Source organism: Atheta coriaria, unplaced genomic scaffold (assembly GCF_025399875.1).
Source record: "Atheta coriaria isolate IRGN ID8LTWV9N9 unplaced genomic scaffold, Caltech_Dcor_3.1 hic_scaffold_3_pilon, whole genome shotgun sequence".
In the NCBI taxonomy this organism is placed as follows: domain Eukaryota; kingdom Metazoa; phylum Arthropoda; class Insecta; order Coleoptera; family Staphylinidae; genus Dalotia; species Dalotia coriaria.
The window spans coordinates 4,049,388-4,075,809 of record NW_027045445.1 but is presented as its reverse complement, the minus strand read 5'-3'; the positions used below and the strand labels follow the sequence as shown (position 1 = coordinate 4,075,809).

At 31.9% G+C, this 26,422-nt stretch overlaps 6 protein-coding genes across 6 annotated transcripts; 5 read left to right on the top strand and 1 right to left on the bottom strand.

Moving 5' to 3' along the window:
- The first annotated feature begins 290 nt into the window (after positions 1 to 290).
- LOC135804021 (probable ATP-dependent DNA helicase HFM1) lies at positions 291 to 5,051 on the top strand. Its single transcript, XM_065317778.1, has 9 exons — positions 291 to 488; positions 542 to 673; positions 732 to 1,288; positions 1,346 to 1,777; positions 1,834 to 2,205; positions 2,264 to 2,761; positions 2,817 to 3,171; positions 3,224 to 4,707; positions 4,762 to 5,051. Exons 1-9 carry the CDS (start codon positions 374 to 376, stop codon positions 4,999 to 5,001), a joined length of 4,185 nt encoding a protein of 1,394 aa, XP_065173850.1. The 5' UTR covers positions 291 to 373; the 3' UTR covers positions 5,002 to 5,051.
- A 10,881-nt stretch (positions 5,052 to 15,932) lies between these two features.
- LOC135789579 (phospholipase A1-like) lies at positions 15,933 to 17,135 on the top strand. Its single transcript, XM_065299488.1, has 3 exons — positions 15,933 to 16,047; positions 16,159 to 16,800; positions 16,867 to 17,135. Exons 1-3 carry the CDS (start codon positions 15,978 to 15,980, stop codon positions 17,085 to 17,087), a joined length of 933 nt encoding a protein of 310 aa, XP_065155560.1. The 5' UTR covers positions 15,933 to 15,977; the 3' UTR covers positions 17,088 to 17,135.
- Positions 17,136 to 17,293: 158 nt separating this feature from the next.
- Positions 17,294 to 18,456, top strand: LOC135789580 (probable phospholipase A1 magnifin). The gene is made up of 2 exons (XM_065299489.1): positions 17,294 to 17,363; positions 17,419 to 18,456. Exons 1-2 carry the CDS (start codon positions 17,297 to 17,299, stop codon positions 18,252 to 18,254), a joined length of 903 nt encoding a protein of 300 aa, XP_065155561.1. The 5' UTR covers positions 17,294 to 17,296; the 3' UTR covers positions 18,255 to 18,456.
- A 77-nt stretch (positions 18,457 to 18,533) lies between these two features.
- Positions 18,534 to 19,736, top strand: LOC135789581 (pancreatic triacylglycerol lipase-like). The gene is made up of 4 exons (XM_065299490.1): positions 18,534 to 18,691; positions 18,750 to 19,022; positions 19,074 to 19,439; positions 19,501 to 19,736. The coding sequence occupies exons 1-4, from the start codon at positions 18,631 to 18,633 to the stop codon at positions 19,692 to 19,694; spliced, it is 894 nt and encodes a 297-aa protein (XP_065155562.1). The 5' UTR covers positions 18,534 to 18,630; the 3' UTR covers positions 19,695 to 19,736.
- A 437-nt stretch (positions 19,737 to 20,173) lies between these two features.
- LOC135789501 (lipoprotein lipase-like) lies at positions 20,174 to 21,945 on the top strand. Its single transcript, XM_065299347.1, has 6 exons — positions 20,174 to 20,311; positions 20,375 to 20,484; positions 20,537 to 20,619; positions 20,884 to 21,168; positions 21,228 to 21,590; positions 21,648 to 21,945. Exons 4-6 carry the CDS (start codon positions 20,925 to 20,927, stop codon positions 21,866 to 21,868), a joined length of 828 nt encoding a protein of 275 aa, XP_065155419.1. The 5' UTR covers positions 20,174 to 20,311; positions 20,375 to 20,484; positions 20,537 to 20,619; positions 20,884 to 20,924; the 3' UTR covers positions 21,869 to 21,945.
- LOC135789500 (uncharacterized) lies at positions 21,872 to 24,001 on the bottom strand. Its single transcript, XM_065299346.1, has 7 exons — positions 23,489 to 24,001; positions 23,323 to 23,361; positions 23,091 to 23,201; positions 22,920 to 23,027; positions 22,730 to 22,858; positions 22,580 to 22,660; positions 21,872 to 22,516 (listed from the first exon to the last, which is right to left on the bottom strand). The coding sequence occupies exons 1-7, from the start codon at positions 23,502 to 23,504 to the stop codon at positions 21,927 to 21,929; spliced, it is 1,074 nt and encodes a 357-aa protein (XP_065155418.1). The 5' UTR covers positions 23,505 to 24,001; the 3' UTR covers positions 21,872 to 21,926.
- Between the last annotated feature and the right edge of the window lie 2,421 nt (positions 24,002 to 26,422).

Sequence of the window (26,422 nt, the reverse complement as noted above, 5' to 3'; positions counted from 1 at the left end):
TTTTCTGACTTTTGAATATTAAGCGGTCTGAAAATTGTGTAATGTTGGTTGCATACGTTGTCTATAAGAAGAAATTTATAATAATTTATTTTAAATAGATTGTTTAATACAATATTAAATAATTATTAGCCATACAAAACGAGTGAATGATATTGTAACTTGGTCATTGAATACTTTAGCAATATCCAGTTTAGTTCTGTTAGTCGCCACTAGGTGGCAATAGAATTAACTGCATTCAATTGTTTTGTGTTTGTCATATTGTTTACAAATGGTGCAGATTTCAAAGCTGACGCACACAACACTAGCAACAGTGCAAAAACTTTTAGACTAATTGTTACAGTAATGTTTACGCCTCATAATACGATATAACAATATGGAAAGTTATGTGAACGTGGATAGTTTGCCAGAAAAGTATCGAAATGTGTTTCCAAAGTACCGCAGTTTCAATCGGATTCAAAGTGAAATATATCCAAGTATCTTCAACTCAGGTAAATAAACAAGGTCAGCGGATAAACCAGCTTTTAATTCTTATCTTTAATAGATAACTCAATTGTGGTTTCTGCACCAACTTCATCGGGCAAGACAGTTATTTTCGAGCTGGCAATCATCAAGTGTTTGATGGAGAATGACAACACCAGTGATTCAAACTTTAAAACATGTCAGATAGTTATGGGTAAGAACAATTAGTATTTAAATTAATATCTACATTTATTTAATACTAAATTTTGTAGTTGCACCGATGAAGGCTATATGCAACGAGCGTTATCGTGATTGGACTGCACGTTTCGCATATCTCCACTTGCGAATCTTACTCTTAACGGGAACAACCGACACAAGATACGCAATTGATTTAAATTCGTACAACATTATAATAACAACGCCTGAAAAATGGGATTCCATGATGCGACAGTGGCATCTTTATAAAGATGCTATACAGAACATAGACCTTTTTATGATTGACGAAGTACAACTAGTTGGCGATAAATCACGCGGACCAACATTGGAAGCAATCGTCAGTCGTATGAAAACAGTCCGTTTAACAGCAAACACACTGCGTATTATTGCAGCGACTGCTACTGCTTCGAACGTGGATGATTTAGCACAATGGTTGGGATTAAACGGACGTGTTTGCGAACATTTTTCATTTGACGAAAATACTCGTCCTGTGCCGCTAAAAATGCTGATTCATGGTTATCCATCAAACAAAGCGTATTTTAAATTTGACATTAACTTAAACTACAAACTTATTAACTTAATCATGGAACATTCGGAAGGAAAACCAACTCTTGTATGTTTAATGATAGTAATAATTATCATATTTAATTGTTTATTGTTTAACTTTTAGATATTTTGTTGTACAAGAAGCGGAGTTGAAATGGCGGCGAAACAATTGGCTAAATGTATTACAACAGGAACATCAATCGAAATGAAACAATATTTAATAGACATTTCGACGAAGATCTCGCATCCACAAGCAAGTCAACTTATTAAACATGGAATAGGCGTGCATCATGCGGGAATTCTAGAAGATGAACTTCAAATAATTGAAGATGCTTTCCGCCAAGAACGTTTACCTGTTTTGATAACAACCACAACGCTAGCTATGGGCGTTAATCTACCAGCGCATTTAGTAATAATCAAAGGAACAAAAATGTATGCCAATGGTGGGTTTCAGAGCTACACGGATTGTCAAATTCAACAAATGATCGGTAGAGCTGGCAGACCACAATACGACACTTCCGCAGTTGCGATTATTATGACAACAAACGAAGATAAGGTAAAACATAATCAATTATTAATTATTTAAGAATAATATTCATATATAAATTGAAGCAAAAATATGAACAAATGGTTCTAAGAAGATCCCCGTTGGAATCTGGTTTACATCTTCATCTAATTGAACATTTAAACTCAGAAATAGCACTGCGCTCTTTAACAGACTTAGCAATGTGTATGCAGTGGTTGACTACAACATTTTTATACGTGCGAGCTGCGAAAAATCCGCGTCATTATGGTATTGCACTCGGTTTAAATCAGCAACAAATGGTTCGGAAACTAATGCAACTGTATCAAATTGATATCAATAAATTAACCGCGGCAGGAATGGCGTTGCTTGATGAGAACGCTAGTTTAACGCCAACATTCTTGGGAGAATTAATGGCAAAACATTATTTAAAATTCGAAACAATTAAAAATTTAACACAAGTAAGTTTTATGAATAACTTCAATTGATTTTATAAATAGAAAAATGTTGGTGTTATAGATTCGCGGTAATGAATCAGTCGAAGAACTCTTGCATATCGTAGCACGTTCTAAAGAATTTGATGATTTACCATTACGTGTTAGTGAGAAAAGGGTATTGAATGCATTAAATGCAACAAAAGGCGAAGCCATACGTTTTCCTATGACAGGGAAAATAAAAACTAAAGAAATGAAAGTTAATTGCTTAATTCAAGCAGTATTAGGTTGTCTACCAATTGCCGATCACGGTCTAGTAGTTGAGAGTGAAAAGATTATCAAAACTGCAGATTCTGTCGCTAGATGTATGGCGGAGTATCTGCTTAAAACAAATGATAAGTTTACTGCTGCATATTCAGCTCATTTATTGAGTAAATGTATGAAAGCTAAGTTATGGGAGAATTCAATTTATGTTGCTCGTCAATTGCCAGGAGTAGGGACGCAAAGAGCTAGAATTTTAGCTGGGCTAGGTAAAAATAGTTTCACTACTTTAGCACATGCAGGACCCAACGCTCTAAATTTGGTAAGTTTTTCGATTTAAAATGTTCTTAAATACATTATAATTGTTCTGACTTTAGGCTTTAAAAACAAATATAGGCGAGAATTTAGTAAGATTATCGGAGAGAATTCCTCAATATGAAATGAATATTAGACTAAAATCTAATTCCCAAGACAATGGGACAAAAATGATCCTATTGGAAATTGTTATACGCCTTATAAATAGAAATAATTTATTTGAATCGGTTGTTGATCCAAATAATCAGATGGTATTGCTAGTGGGTAATTTGACTACCAATCAGGTTTTGTTTCAAGACAAATGTTCTCTGCATTATATGCTTGACGTTCCTGTATATACCAGAGAAGTTGTTGTTGATGTTATACAAGGATTTGAAAAAGTTGACATAGCTGGCTACTTTTTCAGTACTTCATGGGGTATTATTTAGTATAATTTTTGGAAATTCGTATTTAAAATATTTATTTTTAGTGGGTTTTGATGCAAATTCAAAAATTACTTTGCATTTTCCTTCTTCTCCAAAGTCTCTTCATGTTCAGCACAAAACTAAACCAAAAACAACAATAAAAGATTACTTCCGCGGTGATGCAGATAAAACTAAAAACAGTGGATTAATCACTGATCTGAATTCAACTCTAACATCATCTTCTACGGATGCTTATGAATATCCGTCATCTACTAAAACTTCCGTTTCTTCTAAAGCGCAATCGCCGGTTGTAGGTGCAAATCGAAGGAAAATGAAAATATGTGCAATGGATATATTTAATTTACCTCAACAAAACTTTGAACAACAACGCAAGCCATTGTCCCAGATTGAGCACAATTCAATTGTTTTACCAACTGTAAAGACAAGACAAAAGAAGAAATTTACCACGTTTGATTTAATCGATATTGTACCCCAGAAAACTCAGCAATGTATTGATAAAGGTTATAAACCAAATTTGGCTCGCTTGACTAATTCTGCTAAGATTAATATTGATAAAATCAGTGGGTGTGATCACAATAATAATGAACCAGTCATTGGATTAAGTTCTGATACAAGTTGTATTGGAAAATTTGCAGCAATGAAGCCTCCCGAGCAAGTGGTTAACAAATGGGCAGAATATTTTCAACCAGAGAAATGTGCTTCAAAGATAGACATAAATGCTACTAAGATAAAACCAACATTTCAAAAATCAGTGAAGAAGAAGGACGTGGATGCAGATGTAAAATCAAGTGCTGCACCAACTGAAATATTTTCCATTTTTAACGATCCTGTGTCCACAAATGTTACTCAAAAGGAACAAAAATGTAATCCTTTAGGCAACAAAGTGAATGTTACGTTTGATACTTTTAAACCATTGGAAACACCTATGGAAACCCACACTGAACAAAGAGTTGGTCCAATATTTACACCAACCTCCAACATTTTTGACATGGTTGATTTGAATACAGATTCATATCTACCTTCCAAGACATTTGGCAACACCATATCTTATTCTGCCCTATCAACCGGGACCAATAGAAATTATTTCAGTATATTCGATGCAACTGCAAATAAACCCACAAGCAAGCCTTCACATCTTGATCATTATCAAAACACGTCAATTTTTGAAGAAACAAAAGTATTAACTCCAGAAAAAGTTGAAGAAGCTGCACCAAAATCAACTGCAAATAAATTACCAACGGTGCCAGAATCATTTATTACGTTCTTCAATAACAAGAATGTTTTACAAGAAAATAATTGTAAATCTACTGTACCGGGTATTTCCGGTTTACCACAAGATACCCAGTCAACAAAATATTCATCTAAATTTACCCCAGTATCTAGAATAAACAGTAGTCATAATCATCATGGATACCAAAAATCATCATTAAAGCTTTTTAACAAGAATAAAGAGTTACCATGCAGTAACCATAATATTATTTCGAGTTTTAGAAAAACTAAAAGCGGAAGATGGTCCAGTTTTAATAAAGTAAGTGTATTGAAATACGAAGACAAACTAAATCATAAATTTAATTCTGTTTAGTCATCAAGACCGCCCTCTCCAAGTGAATATTCTTATCAAAAGAAACCCAAAATGAGCCACAGAAAGTCTTCAATGCCTCATGCTTATACAGTGGAGAGTATTACTACAAGTAATACAGTATCCTTGGTTTGTGATTCAATCACAAAAACAAAGAAGTCTATTGTATGGGGTAGTCCTTTGGTTTCCGAGCGAGTACTTTCAGAAGATAATGAAAGTGAACTCAGCTTTCCAGATATTTGATAAACTTATCAAATGTGTTTTATTTATTAATATATCTGTCTATTTAACTATGTAATAAGTATCAGTTGACACACGCATCTTGGGCTATTTCTTCGAAATCCTAACTACAGACCCAAAGAATGCCTAATGTAAAAACCAGTAAACCAGTAAATAGTGGTGGGGGGAAATGAGCACCGCACGCGGATGAACCAGGCCATGAGCCAGCTTTGCTTCCCCCACCACTATTTGCCGGTAAGGGCAATGCACGGTGCGCCACGTGCCTGAGGCGCCCAGCATTCCAGGTGCAATCTCTCTCACCACTGCTCCCTCCTCATTTGCAGCTTGAGCGCAGGTACTAAAGCACAACAAACACGGGCTCAGTCGTGTCTGAGTCACCAGTTGTGAACAGTTGCAGATCAAAAGAATTCTCCTCTTCATGCATTTTAATTTGGGTCAATTATGTAAGTTTAAAATAAGTTTATTTTTATAATCTTAAGATATATCACTAAAAAAATTGCAAACACTATGTTCATTGGTAAATTGAATCAATATAATCAAATACGTAAAGATACCACCTATAATAGAGAAAACGACAGTTCGGTTTAAAGTAAAAAAGTCAGCAGCTGTAAATTTAGCGTCATCAAACAAAATTTGCATTGAAAACAATTCAACATTTGGTTGTGTTTCAATTTGTTGCAAATAAACAGCGTGTATAGCTTTCCCACTCTTCAAACCCTAAAAAATTGCAAATTATAAATATAATTTGTGATAAATTTACTAATAATTACCATGTTAGTAGTAATTTCGCATATATACGAAATATATCCAATAATAGATGTACTAGGAATCAAAAATAAAATATGTATTATCCCATCTTGAAACAAGAATTGTATCCCTAAGCATTTTAAACTAAATGCAAACATGTAGAGAGAAGTTAAAAGCTGTATAAAAGTCACCCCTATCACAGCAAGCACTGATATACCAAAAGTTGTATTAATAATGTGTACAACATTGCAAACTTCCAAATGAGCAATTTGTAACAATATCAACTGCCTTTTCAGTTTAACATCATTAATTTCGCCTTTTATTTTATTAATATCTTCAACAATGCACTTAAAACGGCGCCGCACTACTTCTGCAATGTTTACAAATAATATAAACAGAGAATACAGTGCACAACCCGGTGTAAAATATGTTATATAGAAACCATACTGGAACATACTCTTATTTGCATGCGTTGTGGCTGTATTTACAAGATTAATTAACGAACAGGTTGTAAGTGTCATCCAAAATATCACAGATCCAAAAATATATACTTTGGTATTTGTTTGACTGTGTTGTAAACGTAGTTCGCGATCAATGTGTGATAAATGTTTCCAAATAAGAGATATACGATTATTATGTTTGTACCCACTAATCCACAAGGCTAAACCTGCCAGGAATAGTGAAAGTACATTAATTTGTGAGATAAGATTCACAATACCGGATTCCCACATGAAGAAATTAGTAAACGTCCAGAATATATATCCTGCTATCCATAAAATAGCAATTATAATTGCAATAATTACTCCATATGTATTCTTATAAATTGGCAATGACCAAGAAAATATGTTGAACACAATGAAAAATTTTGAGTGTTTTATTGGTTCGGCCATTTTACGTAATGAGAAAACTTGTCGTAGTCTATTTGTGTCATCAATTAATTAATTAATTAACTGAGTGACTGTATAATTGTATATTCATTAATCAAGGGTTGTGACATGTATTCATTGTTATTATTGTTGGTATACATGCAATATAAACACATTGATTAATTTAGAAATATATTTAAAGGTTTTAATTTAGTTTTATATTTATAAACGAGCGTTTTCTATTATTTCATGGAAAAAGTTACACATACTGTTTTCATTTGTAAATTGTATTAAAATAATCAAATAAGTAAAAATTCCACCTATTATGGAAAATATTAGTGTCTTATTCAAAGTAAAAAAGTCAGCAGTTGTGAATTTTGCGTCTCCAAACATAATTTGCATCGAAAACACTTCAATATAAGAATGGTCTTCGATATGCTGTAGATGAATAAGGTGAATACACTTTCCACACTTCAGACTCTAAAAATAAAAATTAAATATTTGGTAATGTTATAAACATTTTCCATATTTAATTACCGTATTTATAGTAATTTCACAAATGTATGCAATATACCCAATTATTATCACACTTGGTAAAAGAAATAAGCATTGCAAGTAAGTTGATTTCTCAAAAATCATTTCGATATCTATACATTTTGAACCAAATGCAAACATATAAAGAGCTGATAACAATTGCATAAACTCCATAGTAATTATTGCTAATATTGAGATACCAAAAGTAGTATTAGTTGTCTGAACAATATGAGAAATATCCAAATGAGCTGATTGTAAACATATCAGTTGTCTTTTTCTCTTCACTGCATTAAATTCACACTTTAACTTGATTACTTGTTCTACCATGAATTGGTATCGTAATCGCACTGCTTCCACAATGTTTATGTACACCGTAAAAAGTGAATGACTTGCGAAAAGGCATATAAACTGTCCTCCAAAGAAAATATGATCCAGGCCACTGTTTATCCCATGTGCCCTTCCATTAGCATATAGACTTAATATCGAACTCAACATGAGTATAGCCCAAATAACAGTTGTTGTTATATGGAAGTTGTTTTTGTTTAAATTTTTCATCTGAAGTTCACGATCTACTTTTGCAAATTGTTGGAAAATTAAAGCCAGGCGGTTGTTGTATTTATATCCTGTTATCCATAAAGTTAAACCTGTGATAACAAAGACGTATATATTAATTTGTGTTATCGCAGTGACAAGTGACGATGTCCACATGAAGAAATTGATTAAAGATATAATTATATATCCGGTAATCCATATAAAGACACCGAAAATTGTTAATATAATGCTACACATTTTGTTTTGCATTGGCCACGTGAATGCAAACGCAGCGAAAAGCCTTAAATATTTTTGATGTTTCTGTGGTACAGTCATTGTGTTTAATGATTTTATAATTACAAGGTGGCATTAAGTGTTTAATATTGTCTAAACACCACAACACGATCAATTATGTTTAGTAATTATATTAATTGGGTTCAATTTCAATTAATTTTAGTATTGAATTAGTGAGTTAAATATAGAAATGTTTATTTATACCCAAAATAATAGAATTAAGCGTTTGTATACAAACAATCCAATGATACAAACAAACTATTGAATAAATACTCTATAACATTTTAAAATCAAATAATTCAAGTAATAATTAAATATTAAAGTTTTATTGGGAATAAAATATATGAATACATTAAATAATATCACAATAATTGTTTAAAGAATTGACACAAACTATTTTCATTTGTGAATTGAATTAATATAATCAAATAAGTAAAAAATCCACCTATAATCGAAAATATTAGAGTTTTATTCAAAGTAAAAAAATCGGCAGCTGTAAATTCTTCATCTCCAATCATCATTTGAATTGAAAATACTTCAATGTACGATTGATCCTCAATGTGGTGAAGATAAATATCATGAATACATTTTCCACACTTTCGACCCTGAAATATGTTTAAAATTTGCTAAATTTATTAAAATCATTAATAAATACTACCGTATTAGCAGTAATATCACAAATATATGCAATGTAACCAATTATCACCACACTTGGTAAAATAAACAAGCATTGAAAGTTTCTTTTATACTCAGCAAAGAGTACATGAAGATCTATGCATTTGAAACCGAATGAAATCATATACACAGCTGATAAGAATTGCATAAACTCAGCAGTTATGATTACCATTATTGGTATACCAAAATATGTATTAATTGTTTGCACAATTTGCCCAACATTCAAATGTGCAGATTGGAGAAATATCAATTGTCTTCTTCTCTTGACAGCATTGAATTCATGCTTTAGTTTAATTACATTTTCCAGGATAAATTGATATCGTATTCGTATTGCTTTCACAATATTAACATATACTGAAAATACAGAATGACCTGCACATACGGATATAAACTGAGCCACGTAGAAAACGTAATCTATGGCGTTATTTTCAACATGAGTTATTGAATTAGAAAATAGACTTAGTATTGCACATAATATCAGCAGCATCCACATTAAAATTGAATGTAATATTGACATATTGTTGTTAATATTTTCCATTTGTAATTCACGATCTACATTAGCTATTTTATGAAAAATTAAAGTTAGACGATTGTTATATTTGTATCCTGTTATCCATAGCGCTAAACCAGAGAGAAAAAACACATATGTGTTAATATATGTTATTACATTGACGATTGGCGATGTCCACATGAAGAAATTAATAAATATTAACGTTGCGTATGCTGAAATCCATGATAGCACGCATAGAATTCTTAAAATAAATCCAAATTTTTTGTTTTGTATTGGCCAGGAGAATGAAAACACATCGTAAAGTCTTAAAATCATTTTCTCATTCTTGGAAAGAGTCATTTTACTTAATGGTAATATATTTACTAAACGACAGTAATTTTTGACTACTGTATAAACACGATAATAGTAGTAATTATATTAGATGATTATATTTGTTTGTGTTCAGTTTCAATTTATTTGATTATCGAAATTAATGCGAGTAAGTACATTGAAGCGTCATCCTGCGGGGAGTTGTCGCGTTATATTTAGAAATGTCCATTTATTCAGTCAGGGTGATACACGAGTATCGCGTGATTTTATCCGTGTGCGTGTGATGTGCACCTCTCACACGGACATGGGTGTTTCTCGCGTTTGATTGCGGGTAAATTCACTGCCGCATATGCACACTCACTCATTCAGACAAACACCTTGCTTGTTGTGGACAAACAGCATTATAAGGCGTTTCGCATTGCACTTTCGAAATCAATACTGGATGGCGCTAGGATGCACTTTTCTGGTATAAATGTTTTTACGTTAGCCGAGGTCGCGTGATCTCTCGCAGCCACGAGTTTTATTGTATATCTTGTGCAATGGCACATTCACTGCTAGTAATGCATAAAAAGTTTGTATTTGTATACAAACAAATCCAAATCATCGTTTTGTATTGTATTATATTTTGAATTAGAATACACCATAGAAATATAAATTTCATTAGTATTTTACTTGCAATAATATTTAATAGGTAGTTTGATTTTAGTTTGATAGTTGAATATAATTTTATTCATAATTGGTGTTTTAATTAAATAATTATAGAGGCAATGATTTACAAAAATGCTACAATCCACTCTATTATTTATAAATTGCATTAATAGAATCAAATACGTAAAATTCTTACTGCAATAGAGAAAATAAACATCATATTACATGTAAATCCGTTTGTTTTACCTGAATTGTACCCTCACTGATGCAAATGCACAACGCACGGCACAAAAACACCTCATTTACGTGTAGTTTAAAAATTACCCCTAGATGACACTGCAATGCACATTTTACTTAAAAATATTCTATTGTTTAATTCCGAAAGTGGCGTGATCTCGCCACGCGGTTTTTATCTCTTCTCTTGATCCAATCGCATTGATACAAACAAACAAGACAAAACTTGCACGGTTTGTAACAAGACAAAACTTGCACGGTTTGTAAACAAACAAGTCAGGTATACGAACATGTCAATATAAATATTGTAGATTATTCTAAATAATTCCAAGATGACGCTGTGATGCACTTATGATATTTAATAATATATTAATTAATTAATATAAATTACATACACTGTATTCATTTGTAAATTGTATCAATATAATCAAATAAGTACAAATTCCACCGGTAATGGAAAATATTAGAGTCTTATTCAAAGTAAAAAAATCAGCAGCTGTAAATTTTACGTCTTCTGCAATAATTTGAATCGAAAATATCTCGAGTGATGATTGCATTTCATGCAGAACTAATTTTTGTAGAAGTACATGAATAGATTTTCCACAACTTTGACTCTACAAAAAAAAACACAAATAATTTAAATTTAATATTATATAAATTAGTACTATATAAATGAAGCATGATTAAATACCGTATTAGTAGTAATTTCACAAATACGTGAAGTATATCCAAGAATAAACACTTTTGGAAACATAATCAATAATTCAATTACACCATGTTTATATATAGCTTCAAATCCTAGACATTTTAAACTGAATGCAAATATATAAATCGAAGTTAATAATTGAACAGTTAAGGCGGCCACAACAACAAATATCGAAACACCAAACTTTTCATTAATGAGATTTACAACATGACAAAGTTTTAAATGCGCACATTTTAGTGATACCAATTTACTATTTCTTTGTAAATAATTACATTCACGGTTCAATTTATCAATTTGGTTTATAATGTATAGCAAACGCAGTCTTACTGCTTCCACAACACTCACAAACACAATAAATAATGAATAATATGCGCATACAGGTATAAAATATGTAAAAAATAATCCATAATGTTCGAATTTTAAAATTCCTTGTGTTCGCCAATTGCTAATAAGGCTTACAAATGAACAGCATATAAACGATAACCAAATGAATCCATATTGTACTATTTGTAATTGAAATTTTGATTTCATTTTTAATTCACGATCCACATGTTTTAAATGACGTTTTATTTCATAAATACGATTATTATACTTGTATCCAGTTATCCAAAGAGTTAAACCGGTAATAAAAAACACAAAGATATTAATTTGTGATATCAGATTAAGAATTGAAGATGGCCATATGAAGAAACTAGTTAGCGTCCAATAGATATAAATACAAATCCATAAAGTGGCAACTACAATAGTTACAATTATGCTTAATAACTTATTATCAATTCGCCACGTGAAAGATAACGCCGTCAAAAATATTAAAAATACATGATGCTTTTTGCTTTCGAACATTTTGTTAAATAAGTGATAATTATTTGTTACTTACACTTATATATTATATATCCACCAAAAAACCGAATGAAATTGACTCATAACTCATAATTATCTATGTTTCATATTGTTGTTTTATATTACCTAAGTAAATTTTAATTAACAAACAAGTCAATGATCATATATGTATTTATAGTTAATTACAATTACAACGCATGTTGAAAAAAATAACACACACCACTTTCATTAGTAAATTGAATCAATATAATTAAATAAGTGAAAAGTGCGCCGTTAACGAAAAATATTAACATTTTGTTTAATGTAAAAAAATCAGCAGCTGTAAATTTAGCCTCCGCAAACGTTATTTGCATAGAAAAAACTTCAATTTGTGATTGTGTTTCTGGCTTTTGTAGAAATATCACATGAATATTTTTTCCACATCGTAAACTCTACAAATTTATGAATTACAGATTAAAATATTATTTTTTTAGGTTAATTTATTTTATACTTACGATATTAGTGGTGATTTCACAAATAATGGCAATATACACAATAATAATAACATTTGGCACTATGGATAATAGTTTAAATATTGCACTTCCAAATAATATTTTAATACCAAGGCATTTCACACTAAATGAAAACATGTACATTGCACTCAATGTTTGCATAAAAGACGCGGATATAATTGCAAATATTGAGACACCAAATGTAGAATTAATTATATCAATAATATGACACATATCTAAATGTGCACATTGCAACAATACAAGTTGATTTTTTCGTTTTACTTCATTAAATTCCCCTTTTAATGCTTCAATTTTCTCGAAAATAATCTGAAATCTTGTTCTTATTGTTTTTACAATATTTACATAACCAGCAAACACTGAATAACTTGCACATAATGATATAAAATAACTTATGTTGAAAATAAAATGTATGCCACTTGTGTCGGCATGAGCTAATACGCTTAGAAATGCGTTTAAAATAAACGAAAACCAAATGAAAACTGAAGCACACATTTGGAGGTTGTTATTTGATGCAGGGCATCGTAATATACGATCAACACGTCTTAAACGTTTCCAGATTATATTAATACGATTATTGTTTCTGTATCCACTTGCCCATAAAGCTATTCCAACTAAAAACATCACAAGAACGTTGAATTGTGATAATAAATTCACGATTGGCGATGGAAATACGAAAAAATAATTCGTTATCCAAAAGAAATATCCTGCAATCCATAGAATTGCGAAAGATATTGTTAAAGTTAATCCTAATGTTTTATTGGAAAACGGCCACGAGAAACTGAAAAAAGCGAAAAATAATAAAACTTTTTGATGGTTGTTCAAAGAAGTCATGTTTTTAAATAAAGACGAGTATTACCATTTCTTATTTTTATTGATCATACAAAAATGATGTGCAATTAAGCGATGTAGGTAATTATTTTACAACAACGTCGAACGTCAAACATTAATTTCTTGACTTTTTCATTATTTATAATTACTTATGATACAAATAAATGATAAGTAATTATTCCATTTGCTTTAGAAAGTGACACACACTATTTTCATTGGTTAATTGGATCAATATAACCAAATAACTAAAAATTCCACCAATAATTGAGAAAACAAGTGTTCGATTTAAGGTAAAAAAGTCAGCAGCTGTGAATTTTGCGTCAATAAGTAGAATTTGCATCAAAAATAGTTCAATATGTGACTGTGTTTCATTGAATTGTAGAAGAATCTGTTGAACGCATTTTCCACATTTCAAACTCTAAAATTATTAGTTTACAATAAAAACAAGAAGAATTATTTAGAATAATCTTACCGTAGTAATAGTTTTTTCGCATATATACGTGATATAACCAGTAATTATTAGGTTTGGACATGCATACATCATTTGTACAATATTCTTGTAATCTCCCATTAACAATTCCATTCCAAGACATTTTATATTGAATGTGATCATATAAATAGCAGTAAGATTTTGAATAAATACTGTTGCCATTACTGCAAATATTGATATACCAAAAGTTGAATTAATTGTGTGAATAATATGACAAATGTCTGAATGTGCAGATTGTAGGATTATAAGTTGTCTATTTCTTTTAATATCATTAAATTCTTGCTTCAATTTTTGTATGTTTTCTAGAATAAACTGAAAGCGAATTCTTATTGTTTCCACCAGATTTGGTATAAAGTGTAAAAATGGAATAAATCGCACAAATGGGAATAAAATATCCCGTATAAAAAGCAATATGTACGTTGTTAACGATAGTTAAATAATTCAAATTTGATATGATGTTTGACACTGCACATAGTACCAGGAATGTCCAAATAAATATTGATACAAGAATTTGTTTGTTAGGTGAATGTTTCAGTTGTAATTCACGATCGACATGTGCTAATTGTCGAAATATTATTGCAATACGTTGATTGTACTTAAATCCAGTTATCCATTCAGTTATACCAGCAAAAAATGTCACAGACACGTTGATTTGCACTATAAGATTGACAATTGTGGATTTCCACAAAAAGAAAAAATTGAACATCCAATATATAAAACTTGCACACCACAAAACGGCGACTGTGGTGTATAAAATAATTCCGGGTGTTGGATTAATTGGCCAAGAAAATGAAAATAACTCTAATACAAATAAAAGTTTGCGATGTTTCTCTACTTTATTCATTTTACTAAATGAACAATTTTTATTGATTAACTCGTTATTTGTGATGTTTACTAAAATAATTATAGAAATTACTTGTTTATTGCATTAATAAAGAAATAAATGATGGTTAATTAATTGGTAATTGATGAGGTATTAACGCAGCCATCTAATAAAAAATAAGTCTGGGTCATAAATTATGCTAAACGGGTTGCCTACTTTTATTTCATGTGAGGTGATTACCTAAACCACAAAACGACAGTTCAAAGTGTTTTTAAAGTAACAATCCATATTTTCTATGAAAAATTACAAAGAATCTCTTTTGTTAAAGTAAGTACATTTTAATAATCGTTTAAGATATAATTCCTGCTATTATTCATAGTTTTGGTAAAGTTTTGAAGTTCTAACCTACAATATTTAATTATGGTTATAATTTGAAGGTAAACTGCCACAGTTAAGAATTACTATGCAGCCTAACCAACGTTTAAAAGAACAACTCAGAGTTTTGGAAGAAGAACGCGATCATTTTCATACTTTGTATCTTAATCACTTAAAATTGGAGACATCATCTCTTCAATACAAAGTATCTTATGGCACACTCAAAGAAAAATATGACAAATTAAACAAAGAATATCTGGAATTACTAAACAGTAACAATATCAGCGAAACTAAATTCGCGTGTATGCTAACGGTCCTTGATTCTTCTTTTGAAACAAAAGGTAGTATAACTTATAATCATTTCATTACCATTCAATTTTATTTAACATGCTTTGTAGAAAATGAGTTACAAATAAAACTTCAAGATCTTCCGCAAAAATTTGCCACTGAAAAAGAAGATTTAGAAAAACAATTCACAAAACAACTATCTGAAAGTTACACTAAACTTAAACAAATAACGACATTAAACAACCAACTGCAATGCGAAAATGTCGCATTGCAAACTCGTTCAGTAACTTGCCAGGAAGACAATCAGATTTCTGCAATTCTCGCAAAACAAATTGATTATTATAAAAATTTGCTGTCGCAGCGTGATTCAAAAATACACGATTTAAAAGAAAAGTTGAGGGAAAAACTAATCAAGTCCTCTAGGAATATTTCCACAAATGATTAAATTATCAATACTACATGAATAAAAGTCATATTTGTGCAAATTTGTGCAAAGATTTCTTTGCTAATTTATTTTATCCACACTTATACAGTTTATCTATACATAATTATAATTTATACGCCAAATATACACCCAAATATACACCTGAACACTACTGATTAGTATTATGAATACACTAATGTGATAATAATATCTATGTATATTTCAAATGTTTCATATAACATGCAAATTTACGAGATTTAAATGGATAAAATTAGAATTATCCAAGTATATAAAGAATATTTCTTGCTAATTTTATTTAAAGTAGCGATATACTTATTGCAAAGATGGCGTCGCTTCTTTTATCAATCTGTAGTTTAATTCTTCTGGCTGGATTAAGCTCTGCTGCTGATTCAAGTAATATATTTTAATAATTTAATGCGCAATTGATTTTTTATATTAAAATTATTTATTTATTTATTTATTTTTTTATTTTATAATTAATTTACTTTTTGTTATTCTTTAAAGATCCGTTAGAATGTGAAATAACTGGTGAAACTGCAACGCTATACCTAGCAACCGACACTGAAAAAACTGTAATAACACCTGAAACTACATTTGATCCCGCTAAGCCTTTCTTCGTAATCATTCACGGCTGGAATGAAAACTCTACCAGAGTAGAATACAAAGACATTGCTGCTGAGTTGTATCTGGAAACTAATGGAACTGTTGTTATGGTTGATTACGACGAGTTTGCTCATAAATTCTATGGTACCTGCGCGTTTATCATCTCTAACACAGTAGGAGATTTTGTAACTGACTTTATTGTGAAGAGAATCGATGCTGGCCAAATTAAGCACAGTCAAATTCATCTGATTGGTCATTCTCTGGGTGGACAAATCGCTGGATACATTGGAAGAGCTGTTTACGATGAGACTGAAATAAAAATTAATCGTATCAGTGCTTTAGATGCAGCTGGTCCTTTGTTTTCTGTACTTGTAATTCCATTGCCTGATATTAGCTTATCAGCGGATGATGCTGTAATAGTAGACGCATTACACACTTCGTTACTTTTGGGGGCTCTTCCACGAATCGGTACAATAGATTTCTACGTGAAGGGATTGTTAGGATTGCCGATTCTTTCTGCGGCATGTGGATTATTTTCAACACGTATGCATAATTTATATATTGGGGTGATTTATTAATAATAATTATAAATTTTATGTAATTTTACAGTTGACGCATGCAGTCATGCTCTGAGTGTAACTTTATTCAGAGAATCAATTCGTTCCTGTGGAATTATTGCAAATCACTGGATTTATTGGAGTCGTAAAATTGTTTACGGTTTTCATATGCCCATAACTGCTACTGGAACCTATGACATCTATCCGGCATTCGGGCCGCCTTATGGTAAGGGAGATCCTGATTGTTCAAAAATTAAACAGATTGGCAACTAACAACTACAACTACTGCAACGAATAAATACAAATTATATTTTTATCGCATTTTTGTGTATTTATTATCAACCTCATAGCCTAGACATAACCTATTTTCAGTTTTAATCTATATAGTAGCGTAATATTCTTATCATTGTCAATTGCCTAATAGAATATTTAACATTGTGGTATATAAGGACAAATTTGGTTGACAGAAATAAAAAACGACCATGAATTTCATTTTTGTAATCGTTTTAAGTATTAACTTTTTTTCTGGCTTAAGTTTAGCTCAATTAGGTACGATATTTAAAAAAAACTTAAACCTAACCTAAAAATTAATATTTTTTAAAAGGTCCTTTTGACTGTAAAATTAGTGGCCCTGTGGCAAATTTATACAAAGGAACAGATACTGAAACAACATTAGTGACAAATGATACAAAATTTGATAAAACCAAACCGACATTCTTCATAATACATGGTTGGATTGAAGATTCTACAAAAGAAGAGTATCCTGAGATGACAAGGGATTTGTATTTGGAAACACAAGGAAATATTATCCTAGTGGATTATAGAGAACTCTCTCATGAATTTTATACGTGTGCATGGATTATGGTAATTGATGTTGGAGAATACCTAACTCAATTCGTTCTTGAACGCATTCAAAATGGCGATATGCATCAAAATAACATTCATATAATTGGTCATTCTTTAGGTGCAGAAATCGGTGGATACGTCGGTAGAAAAGTGAAAGACAAAACAAATATTAAAATAAAACGTATCAGTGCATTGGATACAGCAGGACCAATGTTCTCCTTTCTGGTACTACCTTTGCCATTCATAAGTCTTACGGCTAGGGACGCTGAGGTGGTTGATGCTATTCATACGTCTATGTTTATGGGTACTTTAAGAAGAGTTGGAAAAGTTGACTTTTTTGTTAGAGGCATATTTGGTTTGCCGACTCTTTCAGCGCCTTGTGGAATATTTTCTCTGATATGCAATCATTCATTAAGTAAATTTTTATTTAGAGAATCAATTCGTTCATGTGGAATTATAGCAAGTAACTGGATTTATTGGAGTGATAAAATTGTGTATGGATTTCATATGCCATTGAATGCTAGTGGAATATATAATTTTTCTCCTAATGCTAAACCACCTTATGGAACAGGAAACATAACCTGTGCAAACTAATTAGGTTAAGTTAGGCTAGGTCTACCAAAAATATGCGGACTGAAAATGCAAAAGAAAATACATTTTTATTACTACTTTATCCAGGTACGGTGCGCTGAATAAGAGTCACCTGCATTCACCCCCATATGGTGCCCTGTGTGTTAAGTACAACATTTTTTTGTTTGTTCTCAGAATACAAGTATAACACTAATTAAAATTCATGAACTAGCAAAAATTCAACCTACTTGTTATGATTATCTAAATTCATTACTATTTTTATATTTCCGTCGAATATTTTAAATAAATGGAATCTTCTATGCATATTCATTGTTCTATGCGATATATAATGGTAATTTTTGCAAATACATCTGCACAATTTTGTAACGTTTAAAATACAATGATTTATTTTAAACTTTTGCTTCTTTCATTTGCGGCTGGCTTAGTTTCAGCACAATTAAGTAAGTAATACTTAAATAAATTATAAATAAATTACATAATTTGTGATTTTTAAATTAGCTTGCACAACTGATGGACCAAAAGCTGTTTTTTATCAAGTAACTGCCACCGAGAAACAATTAATTACAAACGGCTCTACTTTAAACTCTGATCCTGATTCTACAACTTATTTCGTGATTCATGGGTGGAATGAAGACTCAACACACGCTGAATATTTACGTATTGCTCAGGATCTAATTGAAGAAACTCAAGGAAATGCAATTCTCGTTGATTATAAGCAACTTGCTGCTCGATTTTACGGCACTTGTGCTTGGTCAATCGTTCAACAAGTTGGTAAGGTATCAAATTGCATGAATTACCTATCCCTAGTGACTATTTTTACAGGTGATGTTATTACTGCCTTCATTGCAAATGAAACCACTGCTGGAACAATGCATCCCAGTCGAATTCATATAATTGGTCATTCGTTGGGAGGGCAGGTTTCGGGATATGTTGGACGCGAAGTGAAAGCAAAAACAAACACAACAATTAAACGGATAAGTGCATTGGATCCTGCAGGACCTTTGTTTTCACTTGTTGTTGTACCAATACCATATGTTAGCTTGTCAGCTAGCGATGCTGACGTTGTGGATGTATTACATACTTCGATATTATTTGGAACGGTTGAACGTATTGGCACTGTTGATTTTTATGCTAGAGGAATATTGGGTTTGCCAACATTGCACATCGCATGTTACTTTAATACAAACAGTATGTATTTATTCCGAAATTGACTTTATGTAATTATTATATAATACTTTGTGTGTTTTAGTATTCTGCAATCATTGGTTGAGTAAAACTCTGTTCAGGGAGTCAATTACTTCATGTGCTATAGTTGGATCGAATATTCTCAATTCGCGTGATAAGGTTGTATACGGTTTTCATATGCCTTTAAATGCGACAGGCACGTATGAATTTTCTATGAATACAAAGGAACCTTATGGAAAAGGCGTGAAGGAATGTTAATTAAATGTAATTTGGTGCTATTTAATAAATGAATTGCATATATCCTTCTATTTTCTGCTGGCAGATGGCAGTGCACACACAGTTTTCACAATTAAATACAAGTACGTTTGGACTGTAACTTGTCGCGCGTTCGATTTCGTTTTTATCTATTTCTCACGAGTTATTGGCGATAAACAAAAATCTTGTGTGTATACAAAGCAAATAATTTTGATATTCTATTTTATTTTATCAACATAAGTAATAAATAAGTAATTTAGGTAAAGAAAGAAATCAAATTAATATTTTATAGGTATTATTTTAACTTGCTACTTGAAAAAAATTTTACAGTTTTTTTTTCCTTTTTCGGATATTTTGTCCATATTTTTATAACGATATTGCATCTTTCTTCTCTGTTGCAATTAAATTACAATTACAATAAGCAATTGAACAATAATTTATGATCTGTGACTATCATTACACTCCACCGCATTACACTTGTCGGGTAAACAAAAACAATTACATATTATGGCAATATCATGTAGAGTCATTCCAAATTCAGTGCTAATTGCAGTAAAGTTTAAATATACCTCAATTAACCCAATTTTTAAATGAATTTACACTCAATTGTCATGTTCAAGGTAAGTTATACTTTTATAACTTCACTTACCTTTAATTTCACGACCTTTTTCATTGATGTATAGGATTATTTTATCCGCTATCCAATAAAACATTTAAAATGTGGTTTTGGGTCACGGCCATGATATGGCTTACAGATTTCATTCGACTGAAGATTGAATTGTTGAAAATCTTGGTGAGATAATATCAAATAATACTAATAAAATACTTAGCGTTGATTATTTCAGGTGACATTTTGGCGCAGTTTATAAGGTTTATATTCTTTTACTTAAATATGTTTGACAATTATACAATTCAGCAATTATAGCAAGTAAGTATAAATATACAAAAGATAATTTCTGCAGTGGTACAGATAAAAATTTGAATATAAGTCACATTCTCTTAAATTTCTTGACAATAAAGAAAGTAAAAGAATTACACTATAATTTTTATTTTTTAAATTAATAAAATGGGGCTATTTATTATTCATATCTTATGTTTTCTTAAAATATTGCATCTTATAATAGCACAAAGTAATATTACCACAAGTAATTTGCATTATAGTCTAAATTTTATTATTATGTTATATTATTAGATTCTTTCGATTGTGATGTGCCTGAACCCAGTACTCGTTTCATGCATCTTCGCCTAACTCCAAACATTACCGAGTTGAGTGTTATCGATAACGGCGAACAACTGGATCCAAATCTGACAACATTCATAATAGTGCACGGCTGGAGAGAGTGGCCAACAAAACAGTTAAATCTTAAACTCGCAAGAACACTAGCAAAACATGAAAATAGCAATGTGTTATTAATGGATTATTCAAAATGGACGCGGAAGTTTTACAATTGTGCAATACAAATGGTTGTAGCAGCAGGTAAGTAAAAATAGTACTTTATTTCTTAAAAGAAACAAAAATTTGTATATATTTATCAGGAAAGGCACTTGCTGAGTTTATTATTAGTGCAGTGAATCAGAATTACACAACATTGGATAAAATACACCTTATAGGACATTCATTAGGGGCGCATGTAAGTGGCGTAGCTGGAAAGATAGTAAACGAACAAACAAATCAATCTATTCACCGTATTACTGGTCTTGATCCAGCCGGGCCATTATTTGCGAAACCATTCACTTACAGCACTGACCTTACATTAAATGAGGCAGATGCAGTTATTGTGGATGTATTACACACGACTGTGATCATTGGTACACCAGAACCATTGGGAACAGTTGATTTTTATGCGGAATCTCCATATGGAAGCGGCATACAAGCAGGTTGCATCAATGAAATAAACAGTAAGTGACTTAGAACAACCTTCAAACAAGATTATATCTTTGGATATTATGTTTTAGTTGGTTGCAGTCATATTATTTCACGAGAATATTACATAGAGTCGATAAAATCCTGTGCTATCAGAGGATTTGAATCAGAATCATTTGATAATCAAAACTTTAGTAACCCAGTGATATTCGGACATCATATGCCTAAAAATGTAAAAGGTATTTACAAATTTACTCCACGACACAAGTCACCATACGGAAGATATTCTTCGAAATGTGAAAACATTGAATAAATGTTAATCTTGTAGATATTTATTTAAAAACACGTAGAATATAATAAAATGACTAACTTTAGTCCAGTAAATCAAAACATTGTTTCTGTAAAATCAAGGACAGGGCACTTTTAGGCGCTACTTTTGTACTTGATGTTCGTTGCAATGAGCTGGATTCCCGAAGAGGCGAGTCCAAGTTTTGACGTACACTGTTATACATATCGATTGCTTTTTTCATCTTCATTCTGGTTCCTGGAGTATCTGGGCATTTTGATTTGAACGATTTCTTCATTAGATTCACACGAAGATTATCTGATTTTCTCTTTAGTGGTAACCTTTCTGTTCCAATAATATCTTTCGAACTTTGAGTACTTTTTTGTTGAAGTTCTTCGAATTTTGCAAATATCGCATCATTATTTGCCTCTATCAAAACATTTATCTTTTCACGCAAAAGTTCGTTTTGTTCTTCAATGAATTTTTTAAAATCAGTAAATACATCACTATTGTGTGAAGGTTGGGAAGATGCTGGCACTGGAGACTCGCAGAGACTTTCATATTGATTAAATTCAGCATTGGAATCATTTGCGTTTGTGTTGCTTTCATTGGAATAATTCAATATGCTTCCATCAGGATCATAGGTCTCAACAAAAGCGGGAATGTTTTCTTTGACTAAGAATGTAAGAAATTAACGTATTTAGTTGTATTATTCTTAATAATAATTCATATGTTTACCTCCTGAGTTGTTGCCTTCAGCAAATAGATTTCGTTTTATGTTTTTCGGGGGTTTCTCTGCTGAATTTTTCTTTGCTGCATCTGTGATAAGCGAATAATAAATAATTTGATAAATTTGATTAATAGACATATGTTAGAAATAGCATGTACCTGAAAAGTGTACTTTCTTGGAGGTTGAGGAACCAGAAGGTTTTTTCAAGCTGGACATAAGACGGCTTGATGAACATTCTGTCATGCTTTGTAGATTTTTTTCTGCACTTTTACATTGATATTTTTCAGCTAAAACCATACATATATCATATCATGATAACAAATGAAAATAAATAAATTTAGCACCTACCACTGAACGTTTTCTTTGGATTTGACCAGATTTTGGCAATATTTGTTTCTTTTGCTACTTCTTTCTTTTGCGGTTTTGGGCTAATGTTATCACTGCCAGTGTTATTAGCTGTAGAAAGTTTATATTGTATTATACCATTCAAATCTGAAGTTCATATTATTATAAACTCACAATTTTGAAATTTAAGTTTAAATTGCTGCCATTTCTTCATTTCAATATCCAATTTTGCCTGTTCTTCTCGAAGTAGTTTCTGCCTTGCTCTATCTCTGGCAGACAGAGATGCTAAATATTCAAATGTGAAACAATAGATCACAGAATTAAGATTTCTTAATAATAATTATATTAAATTGCATTAATACATAGTGTACTTTAAAATATAGTTGATACAATAAACATTACATACCATCAGCTGATTTATCTGCAGATCTTGGTCCACCTACAACTAAATACAAACATATATTAGTTAAAAATAATGTAAAACAAAATATCAAGACATAATTAAAATATTCTGAACTAATTTATACAAAATAAACAAAATTGACAATTATTTTGATTGGAATTATACTTACATCGAGCTCTCTTCATGATGAATCTTGATTGACGATCACTCACTATTAATAACCTATAGCCAGATCTTTGTGTGAAACAAAATTTTTAAAGTATAATCGAATAAATATATAAATTTATATCAAATCCAGCGGTCACAAACGGCCAAAATTCAACCGGCAATCGTGATGTGAGTTTGGAATTGACAAACGGAACCAACCGTCACGTCAGCCGAGCATCTCAACCGATTTTTAAAACCTGTCTTTTAAGACGAGAGATGGCACTTCATGTCTATGGTTTCGTTTTAATTCGATATCACCACAAACTCAACGCGATCAAAACCAAAACAAGTTTTTATAACTGATAAAATTCGTCTCCACGAGGTTTCGATGTTGATTTGCTACGTTTTAAGACACTTTAAATAAAACGAATATTAAAGTATTGATGCGTAGGTTGTACTTAGTTGTTGATGATGCTCGAAAGAGGTCGAGAAGTGCGTGCGGCGTCGAGCGATGTTGATGGTAAAGAGACCGAGTCGCTCAGCATCCCTTGCCTCAGCGCGGTCTGGTCGGCGGTGTTCGTGGCTCGTCGGCTTGGGATGCGGCCTCTTCCGCTGGGGGTTGTAGGTCGCGGATGTTGTGGGCGTTCCGGACTTCGCCGCAAGTGGGCGCCGGAGCCAAGGGTGGCTTCAGTATAATGAAACATTTTACGTTACCTACTTCTATCACTTAAGCCATTAATTCTCTTGTAACAATTTTCTCGAACGTCTTATGCTTGTTACAAGTTTTGGAAACGCTTTATTGCGTGTTTGACAGTTAAAATTTCGCCCATGGCTTGCGTGGTCACAAATATGACCTAGATTTTTCACAGAAAATGTTAATTTTACGCTGATAGTTCATCAGGTGTCTACAAATTCTTTATCACGAATTATTTACAAGGAATTTAATGGGTTGTTATTTTATTTAGAACTCTTTGTTATTAATATTTCAATTTGAATGTTGATTCAATTTATATCGCTCATAAATCATGCACATATTGCTCTACTTTTTTTGTTGGCAAATTACTATTTGGTTGAAAATTATTTGAACAATGAACATGTAGAATCACATAAAGAAATAAAGAAATGCGTTAACTCTTCTTAATTTCTTTTCTAGTTAGTTTTGATTAGTCACTTTAAATACATGTGCCAGACGTCTAAAAACTACAAGTAGTTAATCATCTAAAGGACTTTTAGGATTGCTCACCCACAGCATTTGTCGAATTTAATTTGCTTTGTTTTTATTTCAGTGGTAGCACTGAAATCGATTGGAGACACGTCAGTGCAAAATGTGTAGAGGTAGGCATGTGATATTAAATATGCATTAGGTATATACTTAGAGAGCTTCTGGAAAATATTTGGATATTGATATAATTTGACCACAACGTTGACCTGTTTGCGGAAAATTGACCCAAATAGGCACAATTACTTTTACGACATTTTTTTTATTTAACTTAATAAATAATAATCATAAGTAGTGTGTTTGTTTCTTTTTTGTTTGGTAACTGGGTATGATACACTTTGAACGTTTGTAAAGAAAGCAAGGAAAATAAATAAGCGAGCAATTATTTCTGAAAAAAAAAACTGGGACACAAAATATGGTGACTTGTGAGTGGTGACTAACCCACCACATACTTCTGCTCATGGGTTGTAAGTGTAACTATGGTCCAAAAGTGGGTTTGGGTTTGAGTTTTGATTATGCTGACGCACACATCAGCAAATAATGACGAATAAAGTTGACCGTTTGCGCGCTTTTGTAACTTGGTGGCACTATGGCGGCATACAATCGCCACCTCATACTTATCCTAATAGTTCGTGCGTTCGCCTTTTAGTTTTATTATAGTCCAACAATAGCGGCCGTGATTGCTTTCTTTCTCGTATAAATCGCGAGCGTAAACTTTCTTTGCAATTTCGCAGACCATTGCAAAAGGGTGATTACGTGACAAATTACGGTGTTCCTTTTATTTCGCAGTATTCTACAATTACAAACTTGCAATTACAAGTTTTATGAATAGAAGAGACTATGTTTGAAATAAAAATTGGAACACAGGGTTGTGTTAAGATTTAGTCGTGTATATCGTAAAATTTGGCAGAAAATCTAGCGTAACCCATATCATAATAAAGCAATCAAGGTCAATTTGATTCAGAATTTACAAATTACAAGCGTGAACTGAATCTAATTGACTTCCTTTTTGGCATGAAAATACCACATTTTTAGTTTTCCCAATGTTCTATGTTTGCGGCTTGTAAAACCAGCGATAAAAGAAAAATAAGTCCGTTTGGAGTGTTTACATCGAAATGACAAACGCCATTGGTTCGTCCTTTATATGAGCTGCCACCCACATAATACCCGCATTGTTTGGTCGATGTCAGGAAACGACGATGACACTATAATTTCATGTGCGCGTCAAAACGACGCGTCCAATTGCACGACAGGTTGACGACCAATACGATTCCTGTTTTTGCGCACACGCTCTTCATCCCTTAGAGAATTTCAGAGTTTCATCCCCTTGTTGAGTTTGTTACCATAGTAACTGTAGTATCCTTCTCACACGCCTCACAAATCGATTGGAAGGAAAACATAGGAAAATTTTGTTAAAGATTGTCGTGTTATTAATACATCTGATAGAAGTAAGTAGTTATTGCGGAAGGAAGTAAACGCAGTAAATCACTAATTAGTATTAATGGCAACTAAAGCTGTTGGCTTTATTTTCGAACGAGTTGATTTATGATTTTCGGCCTTTTTTCAGTTTTCTGCTTTCTCCACGTGCGTTCTTTGTGTAGCTGCGTGGTGCAATTGGTAAAACAGTGTTTTATGAACGCGTTTCATAACCGGCGTGAACAGCGTCGGGACGCCAGGCGAATTGAGGGCGTCGTCCCCTGATTGGCTAAAATTGCCAAGCGTCGCGGTGTTATCGTC